General features: G+C 45.3%; 1 protein-coding gene across 1 annotated transcript in view; it reads left to right on the top strand.

Annotated features, from left to right (window-relative positions):
* The window catches only part of MYO7A (myosin VIIA), a 71,231-nt gene that overhangs the window by 43,146 nt on the left and 14,969 nt on the right, over positions 1 to 13,116 (top strand). Inside the window, exons 23-30 of the mRNA XM_009881226.1 lie at positions 282 to 485; positions 1,286 to 1,462; positions 3,081 to 3,170; positions 4,474 to 4,601; positions 5,932 to 6,058; positions 10,219 to 10,338; positions 11,070 to 11,243; positions 12,485 to 12,712. Of these exons, the coding sequence (XP_009879528.1) occupies positions 282 to 485; positions 1,286 to 1,462; positions 3,081 to 3,170; positions 4,474 to 4,601; positions 5,932 to 6,058; positions 10,219 to 10,338; positions 11,070 to 11,243; positions 12,485 to 12,712 (1,248 nt within the window). The remainder of the gene's footprint in view (positions 1 to 281; positions 486 to 1,285; positions 1,463 to 3,080; positions 3,171 to 4,473; positions 4,602 to 5,931; positions 6,059 to 10,218; positions 10,339 to 11,069; positions 11,244 to 12,484; positions 12,713 to 13,116) is intronic.

Genomic DNA, 13,116 nt, shown 5'->3' with positions numbered 1-13,116 from the left:
TTCATTATGGCTCGTGGCATTTAGCTCTTGGACGCTCTTTCCCCATGCTAGGAACGGGCCATGCTTGTTGCTTCTCCTACTGCTCTGGGGACGTTCCTGGGCGCAGGCATGTCCTTCAGGGCTTGGGCTTTATGTGGGCTCCAGAGTTATATTTCATGGTTTTCCAGCTGGCTTTTCCTTTTGGGATGGAAATCAGATGGACAGAAAAGTCAGGCCCAAAGGGAAAGGGTAGTTCAGTATCCAAGGCCATGCTGAATGCCTGACATGTTCTTCCCCACCAGGATCTTGAGAGAGCCCAGAAGGAGCTGGAGGAAGAGGACCTGGATGCAGCATTGCCCCTCCCTGAGGAAGAAGAGGAAGATCTCTCGGAGTACAAATTTGCCAAGTTTGCCGCCACGTATTTCCAAGGCACAACAACACACACCTACATCCGCCGTCCTCTCAAGCAACCTCTCTTGTACCATGAAGATGAAGGAGACCAGTTGGTGAGGCAGGGGATGAAAAAACTAGAGCAGGGCAGGGTGGGTTGGAGCAAGCAAAAGAGCACCAGTAGTTTCCCTCTGGGATACACGGGTGTGCTCGTGGTTTGGTGGAGAGCACAGCCCTCATCTGCTGTACATGTGTCAGTACACACTGTCCCATTAGCATGCTTTGAACACTGACAACACAACGAGCGTTAGAGGGATGTAGTGGTGAGTCCATCTCTGTACCTTGATATTTGTGTTATGACAATTAATGAAGTGCTCTGGGCTCAAGGCATGGACGATGAAAATAATTATTGAGTGAGTACAGCTGGAGAAGTTTTCTTACCTTGTCATATGCACCTGTGCAGAGGTAGCGGAGAATGCTTGTCCTGTAGCCAGCAGTACAAGAGCAGAATCATACTGAACCTGCATGGCTGGAATGAACATTACGTTGGCCATGAACTTGCCTTCACTGTGGTTCTCCTTCCCCTCTGCAGTGAGTTAGGAGCGGCCAGTCACTGCCTCTCTATAAGGCTGGCATCTCCTAGCCAAGAAGCAAACCCCTGGTAGGGTGCACGAACACACTCACGATGGTGTGAACACAGAGCCTGAATTTGTGGTCCAGCCACTAGCCTGCCCAGCTTGCTCAGATGGGATGCATGCTGCAGGCAAAACAGTTATGTGTGACGCAAGAAAGCAGTTTATCTCCTGCAGATGTACAGGGAGACAACAGTGGTGATCCTGATGGATTCAGCATAGCTTGACCACCCCCTCCACTGCCCTGGTGCAAGCTAATGGAGTAAATCTTTCCTTCCAAATAGGCAGCACTTGCTGTATGGATCACTATCCTCCGTTTCATGGGAGACCTCCCTGAGCCAAAATATCATACAGCCATGAGCGACGGTGGCGAGAAGATACCAGTGATGACAAAAATCTACGAGACTCTTGGGAAAAAGACCTATAAGAAAGAACTGCAGGCTCTGCAGGGAGAAGGAGAGGTAACTGCTGTGGCTGTAAAAGAGATGCTATTATTAGGTGTTGGATATCGAAATGTGTTGGAAAGAAGCGACTTGTGGGGCTTCCTGCAGGCAGTTTGTCAACTTTATTTGCAATTATGCTACAAAGGGAGAATTGCCCCTGTGTGTTAGGTGTTGGTCCTGTCACCACTTCTTCACAGGGGTAACCAAATTTCCCCCAGCAATATAGTAAGGGAAGTGCTCTGATATCTCTCATGGGCTTGGATCTCTCTTCTTCTCCTTGTAGGGCAGAAATACATGTGGGGGAGTGCAATGTCCTATGACATCAGTCTCTCGTTTGGGGATTTAATTTTGATCTGCCCCGGATCGGAAAAGACTAAATTAAAAATGTGCCCTTAATCTTGGAGCAGGAAGTAAAGAGTTATCAGGAGATTAAGCAGTGGAAATAAAAAAAAAAAAATCCCTTTTGCATCTTCAGTGCATTCTGGGATGTCACTGGAGGACGTTGTCTTAGGACCCCTCCCAGATAAGACATTGCTCTGGATAAATAATTGTCCATAGCGCTGTTATGCTTTCATCTTTGGCAATTGCTTTATTCTGCAGGACAAGGTATTACCTGGTATTTGGATTTTCTAGATGGCACTGTTGCATTTTCAAGAAGTTTTCTGTAGTTTCACCTAGACAAGCCCCTGCAGCATTTGCAGATGTAAATTAACAAATCTCCTAGTAATTAGAGACAGTGATATCATTCAGCACTTTCAGTGAATTCTCTGAGAAGGAGAGTAGCCTCATCTGGATTGTAATTCTGTAAAAACATACACCAAGAATCACCTTTCATTCCTTCTACCTATCATTTCTTGCTTGTTTGTTACCAAAAAAGCGCATATTTTGGCCAATTGAGACATCAGGTAGTACAGAAAAGAAGGAAAATTTAAGCTGTCATTTTTGTCTGTGGTTACATCTGCTCTACAGAGTGCACAACAGTTCAGAGACATGTCTGAGCTGACCCTGAGCATGATGATTTGCAATTCCAGGTTTACAGTAGCAACTTGGCTTTATAATGGATATAAACCGTCACAGCTGCAGGACTTGAAGTGTTGATCTGGAATGGAATGGAATGGAATGGAATGGAATGGAATGGAATGGAATGGAATGGAATGGAATGGAACGGAATAGAATAGAACAGAACAGAACAGAACAGAACAGCACAGCATAGAATAGAATAGAATAGAACAGAATAGAATAGAATAGAATAGAATAGAATCATTTCAGTTGGAAGGGACCTACAACTATCATCTAGTTCAGCTGCAGGACCACTTCAGGGCTGACCAACAGTTAAAGCAAAGTATTCAACATAATTTTTCTCAGATATCCCCAATATGTAGTTTTGATCTGGGGGACGCTCACTGATTAGAAAGTGTCCACAAAATTCAGAGTCAGACCAAGGTTATCAAGGGCACGGCAGTATGGGTCCATACTTCTGGTTCCCACCAGCCTCTGAAATATCTCTCTGTGCCCAGGATTTTCCTTTTGCGGAAGCCCAGGGGAGGCAGGGTGAGAACAGACTCGGTGGGGCGAGCACAAACTCAGCGGGGCTCTGTGTCTCACCGCATTGCACTCCACGCCTCTTGCTTTGCAGAGTACTCACATTGATGGGCACAAGAAGAACAGTGTGCGGCACAAACTGGTCTCCTTAACACTCAAGAAGAAATCCAAACTGACGGAGGAGGTGAGAGGAGACGCTTGGCCGCCTGGCAGCACAAGTGCCGTCGGATTGTCTGCAGCCCTCTCTGACTCTCTTCTGCTTTTCCCTAGACAACATAGAACCAGCCCTCCTCTGGGTTTGGCGCTACCTGTCTCTCTGCCTGAAAGATTTAAGGAGTGTTTAAGGGGAAAGGTTGGCTTCCCGTGTCTCCTTGAGTCATTCTGCACCTCGCGCCGGCCTCCCCTCGGCTCCTGTTCTCCATCCATCCAGCACCTTCCCTTCCCTCTTTCACAGCCCTCCATCCAGCTGCCGATACCTCCCACCACTCTGTGATGGTCTGAACGTTACCCCTGCTTTTAGTTTCCTGCCCTCTGCCATGGCGTAGGTAGCAGAGATGGGGTCTCTAAAAGCGCTCACCCTCATCCTCTGCTCCTCGCCAGCACCAGGGGTGTAACGCCCCGTGGGAGCAGTTCATCTGAGCTGAGAGCTTTTGAAAATCCCATTCCAAAACAGAAAGGAGCCATAAATCTTTTTTTTTCTTTTCTTTTCTTTTTTTTTTTTTTTGGGTGGGATGGGGATGTGATGGAGACATGGATTCAGTCTCCTTTTACACACTGCCAGAGCAGAGAACACCTCACCTGGCTGTAGCTGCTTGAGAGCGTGAAGATTGCTCTCGGAAACAGTCACCCTTCTTCCCTTTAGGGTCAGTGGGGAGAAATAGGACCCAATCCAGCTTACGCTAACGTGGCTCTGAATGCACTCTAGAGATGCCCATGTTTCTCTCGTGGCTCTAAACGGAAAATGGGTTGACTAGCCGAGACAGAGAGCTTGTAGGCAGATGAATGCCATCCGCGATTTCACAAACAGCACCATGCTTATGTGCTTTTGGCTGCATCATTAGCATGGGGAGCGGGTCCACTTTGCCAGAGTTTTAATGATTTTTTTAATATGACTGAGTTAAAGGGATGGGTCCTCCTTGGCAATAAGATGGGGTTATTCCAAAGACCCTCGGTGGCCCTTTCCCAACTGCAGGACCAGCTCAGAGCTAGGATGCAAGGGTGTCACTGTAGAAACCCTGGGAGAAGACCAAGCAGGTGGGACTGTGACTAGAGAGGACCATTTTCAGCTTACCCATATGTGATTAATGCCAACAAAGTCAAACCCTCCCATTGCTGTTAAAGCACTAGATTAAGGAACTTCTGTTACCCCTCCTGGCTGGGGGACGATTCCTCCCTGAGGGAGCACCACACATTTGGGATGGGGGGGAGGGCGGGGAGGGACATAGTAACTGGCTGTACTGAAAGAGAGCAATGTGTCTGGTTGGCAGGTGACAAAGAGACTTCACGATGGTGAGTCTACGCTCCAGGGTAATAGCATGCTCGAAGACCGACCCACCTCCAACCTGGAGAAACTCCATTTCATTATTGGTAACGGCATCCTCAGGCCAGCCTTAAGGTTAGAAATCAAGACAAAGGCATGAACATGCCATTCTTTTCATTCCTTCTTCCTTGAGCTATTCTTGAGCTCATCAAATGATTTTGCTGCTGTGTGCAGCTTTACAAAGCTCTCATTGTATCATTTTTCTGGTTGTGTTGTATAATACGGGCTGGGTCATGTTCCTTGTGGTCCATATCAGGCCTGATGGAAAGACCACGCAGAGGGACTCAAATGCTTCTGAAAGTGCTAGTGGCTACTGGATTGTTTTTTTAATTTTCACTCCTGTTGTTCACTACCCTTTGTTTTCTATTTGCCCATTTAGATCTCTTTTGTTTGTGTGACTATTTTTAATGGCATGCTAATGAAAAACTCAAACTCATTTCTGTTGCTAAATTAAGCATTCAAAAACTGGAAAGCGCCAAATTGAGGCCAACTACTCATCTTTGGTTTAGCCCATTTATGTGTGTGCGTTTATGTAGGCTCACACTCTTTTCACTCACACCTATCTGCTCACTCCAGGAACAGGGTGGGCATCCTCATCTGATGACCAGCTTCTCTCATTTTCATTTTCTCCCCCCAGTTGCCCATCAAACCCTTAGCCTTACTTTTCTGCACAAAGTCTGCTCTGAAGGCAGACCTGGTAGTGTCCTGTGGGGTTTCCCATGGGGTTTGTCAGTGTAACGGGTTGGCTAACGTTTTTGTTGCCTCCCATGTAGATGAGGAAGTACTGCTATCCCTCATTTTGTGTGTAGAGAACTAAGGTTAAAGTAAAAAGTGGACATTAAATCCCAAATTGAGATACCCATCAATATACATGCCTGTTTGTATGTAAGAACTGGACAAACCTTGAGCTCCACTGGAGCTGATAGTTCCCAACACTACCAGAAAGCAAGTTCAGGTGTCTCAAGAGGGACAGTCAGCAGATGAAGCCTCCTAGCTGATGGCTCTCTGTGAAAGTTAGTTTAGGAGACTTTCTTGGCATCACTGGGAAATCTTTGTGAGAAACCAGGGTAGACTGCATCATCCAGAGGTGACATTCAGCTGCCTGAACCTTGAGACTCCTCTTTATTTCCTTCTTCCTCTAAGCAGTGCCAGTCAGCTGTGGGGAATCTCAGCTGAAGCATAGGGAAGACTCAGCGGACATTACAGGTCTGATAATGGATGGCATTTTAGAGACAATACAATGATCAGGGTGACTATCATTAAGGCAGTTAAATTAATATTCTTGTGATTCTAAAATGAACTTTTAACTATCAATCACATGCAGATGGGGTCTGGCTCTATGTTGAAAAACACCACCTCATTAACTCTAATGTGTTTGTTTGGGTTTTTTTAATTCCTGATGCAGGGATGAAATCTATTGTCAAATCTGCAAGCAGCTGACCCAGAACCCATCCAAAAGCAGCCACGCCAGGGGTTGGATCCTGATGTCCCTCTGTGTGGGATGTTTTGCTCCTTCTGAGAAGTTTGTGAAGGTAAATTGTAGATGAGATTTGTCTTATGAATTATCTGCCCGTACATTAGCTTTTGCATCCGTAGGACCAGCATTTCTCTTGGGTTTGACATTACAGGGAATTTTGGTCTATACCCTTGCCAGGAATGACAATGACATAAAGTTCCTGATCAGAAAGAAAAGTGTGCATGTTCCTGAGCTCAATGTCTAAAGTGGATGAGATGACTCGCTCTTGAGAAGTGTCTCTCTTTCCTGTGACTCTGAAGGGAGTGTAGACAACCAATTCACCTGGAGTACTGCATCCAGCTCTGGGACCCTCAGCACAGGAAAGACATAGACCTGTTGGAGCAGGTCCAGAGGAGGCCACAAAGATAACTCAAGGGCTGGAGCACCTCTGCTGTGAGGACAGGCTGAGAGTTGGGGGTGTTCAGCATGGAGAAGAGAAGGCTCCGGGGAGACCTTAGAGCCCCTTCCAGTACTTTACGGGATCTAATAAGAAAGATGGGGACAAACTTTTCAGCAGGGCCTGTTGCGATAGGACAAGGGTTAATGGTTTTAAACTAAAAGAGTGGAGATTTAGAATAGATATGAGGAAGAGATTTTTTATGCTGATGGTGGTGAAATGCTGGCCCAGGTTGCCCAGAGAGGTGGGAGATGCCCCATCCCTGGAAACATTCCAGGTCAGGTTGGATGGGGCTCTGAGCAACCTGGTCTAGTTGAAGATGTCCCTGCTTACAGCAGGGGGATTGGACTAGATGGCCTTTAAAGGTCCCTTCCCACTCTAACTCTTCTATGATTCTATGAATTCAGATGATGCCTCCTGCACTTAGGTGTGTGAAGATGAGATTAAATGACTTCTGGCAGGAAACTTGATTGTGGGAGGCTGCAAGTGGAATTTGGGTGCTCAGAATGGCCCGCATTTCTCCCCTGTTTCTCACACGCAAAGGTCTATGAGTTCATTCAAGCATCTACCGGCTTTGACAGTATGACCTCAGGCATGTACTCTAACAAAATTGGAAGGAATAGTACTACAAAGCTAATTTTAAATATAACTTAATATAAAAAATTCCACATAGAAATAGAAGGGTTTAATTTACTTGGAAGTACGTTTGCTTATAATTGCTTTCTGCATATTACAACTTGCCCCACCATGTGTCATACTGAAAATGTCCAATTCTAAATAGCCACACGAGAGACGACATGTAATGTATTTTCAGAAGCAGGACTGAAGTCAGTGGGAGATGCTAAGAAACTAACACTCTTGAAAATCAAATTGTTCTTAAGGATTTTCTTTTTTACCTGGGCAAAGTCCATGTTTTGTTGCCTAGATTTGAACAACCTGCCTTCCAAAATAAGTTACACACCTGGAGTCTGACTAACACCAATGGATTGCTCAAGTTAATCCCATGCCTAAGAGTTTGGCTGGCACAGGGCAAAGGACTCAGCACTGTGTCTTTGCTTTGCCATGACATGAGAAGACCTCCTTTGTCCTTCTCAGATCTTTGAATGCTGGAGCCAGGACCTGCTCCCAAGCCTGCAGGAGATAAAGATGTTCCATTAATTTCCATAGATATCAGATCAAGTACTCGGTCCTCAGTACTGAAAGTGCTGAAGCCAAGAATAGAAATCCCTCCTTCATCCCCAGGCCTTGACAGCACAAAATCTAATAAAGCAGATAAATCCCTGGCAAAGTGACAGAAAATTAAATTACGTCTGGAAATGAGATCTGAGCAAGTATGCCATAGGAGGTTGTGTGGGTTTAAGTCTTTAATAGTGGGAGATTATTTTAGGTGAGTGAAACACTTCTCAGAAATAATTTATGGGTAGCTCTGAAGACTCAGGCATTTACCTCCATCCAAAGTTATGGTCCATGCTGAAATACGTGGCTTTAGAGAGGGTTTGTGCTAATTCTGCCCTTAATCATCCTGAGCAGTAGATCAACCCTTGGGCAAAAGGGGCTGTTGGAGATGAAAGGGGATATTCCCACAGTCTGATTTCAGACACTTGTCTCCTCTTTACGGGACGGGCAAAGAGTCAGGCTCCTCTAGAAGGCAATCCTGAGAACATAAGCCAGGGTCCCACTCTGAATCTCCTTCCAGAGAGGTTTCTGTCCCCATAGGCAACCTGTGGTGATGGAGGCTCCTCGAGTATGAGTGTGAACACCCCTTGCAGCAGCCCACACTGTGGTTACCCTTCAAAGCCCCAGTCTTGCAAACAGCAACACACAGGCCGTGGCTTGGGCAATGTCTCAGAGCTCCTCTGAAGCCACTGTAGTTATCCATTGACATCATTGATACCTTCCAGCTTAAAATGTTATGTTTTGAGATAAAGCATTCTCACGATGAAATGTTAACTCTGCCCCCCAACTGCACATTTTCCCATCAAGACTCACTTTTTTGTTTTGTGAAAAGTAAAGGAATGTTCAAAGTTTGTTGCGGCTCAGCGAACACTTCTGTTTTGAAGCTCCATCAACCCAGGCCACCCAGTCCAGTCTGTTCTGGGCTGGGAGGTAAACTCCAGGTCAGCCCCAGACCTTACCCTTGAACTCTTAATCTATTAGTACCATTAGTACCGTGTTTTCAGGAGTTCGTAGGCAGCTGAAACCTGATTTACTATGTGTTTATTGTCTACTGCTTTGACCATGTAACAGCTACCATTGAATGTATGATAGCCGCGCATTGACTATCAGCGAGTTCGCTAGGTGTAATTTTGTTAACCTCTTGTCTTTTTCGATTGATGCTCTAACTTCTCATTTAGCACTAATTATCCACCATTTTAATAGAAGAAAAAGCATACAAGGGTAAATATCTCTTAGCATTTCTTTCCTGTACTCTTCCATGCAGTGAATGTTCCATCAGACTCCTGGTTACTTTTCTCCTGAAACCTCTAGGCCCTAACTTTAATAGCAGAAATAGTATGGAAAAAAAAACTGAGAAATTTTGGGAAACTGTTGTTCCACAACCTTCAAAAGTGTCAGTTATGACTGAACATTTTGCGAAGGATTTAGCTGATAATGAGGCAGTCTTCGATATGTTTTCCTGCTCCCAGCGATGAAAGTCATGCTTTGGATCCTATTAGACACCTTTATCGCATCGTATGCTAAGCATGGAGTCAAGACACATTAGCGGTCCTATTCTTTGTACCTTTCTTTCAACTACTAATGGACTTTGGTGGGAAGGTTCAGTCACAAGGAAGGAGAAAGACAAAAAATAAGTAATTACATAGTTCATTATTAACAGCATAATTAAAAGCACATTTTAACACAGCATCAGCTGCTTGCAATCATTTGCAACAGCTCCCATCCATACAGCCTTGCTGTATTACTTATTTATTTCAGAGTATCTCTATAAGTTACGATTGACAGAGATATCTGTCCCTCTACCCGTGTTATTTATGGACTGACAGTGTTATAGAGCAGTCTGTGTTACCGAAGGAACAGCTATGTGTTATCATTCAGAGAACTCTTTATCTGTCTATAATGTGTCTCTGAAAAACAAGATTTACAGAACTATCAGTCTTAGCTACCTTTATGGCCAAGATATCTACGTAATATTTTCAAATGTATTATCTTTCATATTGTGGAAGTCACCAGATTTAATTTTCTCTGCAATAATGTGGTTGTATTTTTAATGTACGGTGAAGTGCTTCAAATTCTGGTTTAGGATCATCTAAAATGCAATTTAAAATCTGACTAAAGAAACATCTGTTCAATGTAATTGCAAAAGATCTTTTGTACTGGCAGCTAAGTGTTCTGAGTGGCATTTGCTTATGATTCCCCTGGTTCATTACTTACGGGCCTTTTTCATTCACTCCCATCTTTTTGGCCAACACTCAATAACATTTTGCAATATACCCTTAAAATACAGAGATAGAAATCGGTGGCAGCAGTAGCAGGAACAGAAAAGTATCTGCACTAGCTTCCACCGAAGCTCTTTCCAGGCTGGTCTCTTATCTCCAGCGAGGCCAGAAATGCACAGTTTAAGAACAAGGCGAGGGTGCAAACCGTCCTACTCGCTCTCAGCTTCCAGCAACATGGTGTAGGAATATCCCGATCCTGAGCGGTATCACTGCCGTTGGCAGTCCCAGCGGGCTTTTCACCAATAAATCACTGCTTTTTAATCTCTGCAAATGCTCGGCCTCTAGAGCCCATGGTCTAACCAATGTGTTCCCTGCTGCCAACAGTATTTAAGGAACTTCATCAACGGAGGCCCCCCGGGTTACGCTCCCTATTGCGAGGAGAGGCTGAGGCGCACGTTTGCCAACGGGACAAGGACGCAGCCACCCAGCTGGCTGGAGCTGCAGGTACGAGCCCCTCCATCCCTTCCCCAGGCAGCTGGGGCTCAGGGCTAGAGCTTTTTATCATCACGGGAGCCACATCTCTGGCAGGATAGAAAGTAGCGTGACAAAACTCTTACTTCTCACAAGAATTTTCGGGTGTTTCCAAGACATTGCATTCACCACGCATCCTGGCTTTGCATCAGGGTATGCTGAAGATAATCCCTTCGGCCACATCAATACTTGTAAATTAAATGTGTTCCAGAGTGCTCTGGGGTGTGGAGGCCAGCTGGCACGGAGCAAGCCCCCATGTATGCTAGGAAACTGCCCTCCAGATGAAGGTGGCTGCAGGCAAACTGCCTACTGGGAATGGTCCCAGGGACTTGTTGAGGGATAGCCATAGCTGGAACACGCACGGTTTGTGCAATAATTGCTTGTTTTCTATGCTGGTTTACTAGCACAGACAGCTGTGGCTCCAGTGCCCAGGAGCATTCCCAGGCATGCTTGGATTTACTGGGTTAGACACTTCGATGACTGAATGTGTTAAATAAAAAATCTGGGACTTCTAAGTGCTTTGAGTTGGTGACTGTGCATTACCCTGTGGAGAAGTATGTTACAGCAGTATTGAAAAACAGCCAGTCGGTGGAATCGGGAATTAGAAAATGGTTACCACAGTTGAGTGGAAGAGTATGTAGGTAAATAGTCTCAATGGGATTGAAATACACACGCCTTTATAAAGTTTGATTTTAATCCATTAGGCAACCAAATCCAAGAAACCAATCATGCTGCCTGTCACGTTTATGGATGGGACCACAAAAACCCTATTGACCGACTCCGCAACAACCGCTAAAGAGCTCTGTAATTCTTTGGCTGACAAAATCAGCCTGAAGGACCGATTTGGCTTTTCGCTTTACATTGCACTTTTTGACAAGGTATGTCTTAAATTATATTCCTGACTAGCCCTGTAAAAGAAGAGGGAGGTTCTCCTTGCTGTCACGTATCTTCCAGAGGGCAGAAGGACCCTGTGCTCTGAGCAAACAACCAGCTTGAAGGTCAGGAAGGAACATTTCTACAGTGCAGATGCCAGCATGATTTTCACAATGAGAGCAGTCAAACATTGGAGCAGGGTTGCAGAGACACTATGAAATCTCCCTCCTTGGAGATTATCAGAATTTGACAGCAAAAGACACAGAGCAACCTGATCAAAGGTGGACCTGCTCTGACCAGTGGGCTGGATCAGAAACCTCCAGAAGTGCCTTTCCACCTATGCTATTCTGTGATGCTATGCTCTTACTCTCAGGCAAGCTACTTTGAGTTGGATTTCCAGTGAAAAAAACAGCCTACATTTTTACGCAAAGGAGTATTCAACATTTAATTGCAAAGCTGATGGTTGAAATTAAGCTTCCAAAGTGAGCTAAAATCCAAACTGCCATACCTGTATTGGCATTTAACCTGATTTATTTAACCTAAAAACATACCTTTTTTTTTTTTCAGAAATTCCATTAAAAAATCCATAAATGAGAAGGGAAAACAGATCTAGGGTAAAACTTCATTAGGTGAGACAACAGCTGCAAGCCAATGAAACAAAATTATTCCTACAGCTGCTGTGTAAGAGAGTGAAGAATATTCTCACCTCTGCATGTGGCCACCTCTGCCTGTGGGCAGAGAAGGAAATGGTTTATGCTCTGTCTTCTTGGTCTTTTTTGAGGAGATATTCATCCAGGGATGTTCACTCTGAGGAGGCATGGAGCTTTAGGGCCTTGTGCCAGACCAGAGTGAGAAGACAGAGGTGCTACATCTTCTGTAACAGGACAGGCTGTTTATTCTGGGTTTGTCTGATGCTTAGCATGGCTGGATCCAAATCCGTGACTTTGAAACGGGATGTTTCAAAGCACAGTATGAAAAAACAATACTTTATAATGGCACCATTGGCTTTGCTAATTCACGTTGATGCTCTCTTTTCATTCTGGATGGGAAACGGGGGGTCAAAACAAAATAGCTCACCCAGCTATGCTGTTGACATATTCAGTCTTGGCTGGCTAGTAGAGATAGATACTTTGATTTATTTTGATTGGAAAGGAAGTCTGGATGAGTGACTCAGAGATAGATAACTCTCACTAGAGAGGTCAGCATTTAGTTGGGTGAATGCCACATTTCCCTCTGCCCTGACTAGGTCTCCTCGCTGGGGAGCGGCAATGACCATGTGATGGATGCTGTGTCTCAGTGCGAGCAGTACGCCAAAGAGCAGGGAGCGCAGGAGCGCAACGCGCCATGGCGGCTCTTCTTCAGGAAGGAGATCTTCACTCCTTGGCACAACCCAAACGAGGACAATGTGGCCACCAATCTCATTTACCAACAGATTGTGCGAGGGGTGAAGTTTGGGGAGTATCGGTGTGACAAGGTAAGTGTCCTCAGGAACCACTGGTCTCATGAAGTTTCATCAAAAGCCATGAGAAGTCTTCCTCCCTGAACACCTGCTAGCTTGGGGATTACAGTATTCACTTGGGGATCAGGAGCTACAGGAATCCAGACCTCTGGCTGACCAGACAGTCCTATGTGCTACATGAGCACTCTCTGCTGGTGAATTGTGGATGTGAGAGTGAACAGCCAGTTCATCCATCAGCCTCAGTTTGGAGAGCCACAAGCACCCTGTAACTGGATCACCAGATCAGGAGTATACAACAGAATCCTGTTTGGTGAATCCTGCTGAGCCTTAGACATGAGAGGTGCTTTTCAGCATATCCAGACCTTTGCCAAGCAATACAAACCCACCTACTGCTGACTGCAGGCATCAGAAGCAGACTG

Source organism: Charadrius vociferus, unplaced genomic scaffold, assembly GCF_000708025.1.
Source record: "Charadrius vociferus isolate BGI_N301 unplaced genomic scaffold, ASM70802v2 scaffold1, whole genome shotgun sequence".
Classification (NCBI taxonomy): Eukaryota; Metazoa; Chordata; class Aves; order Charadriiformes; family Charadriidae; genus Charadrius; species Charadrius vociferus.
Note: the sequence above shows the minus strand (reverse complement) of the source record. Positions and strands in the feature narration are given on the sequence as shown.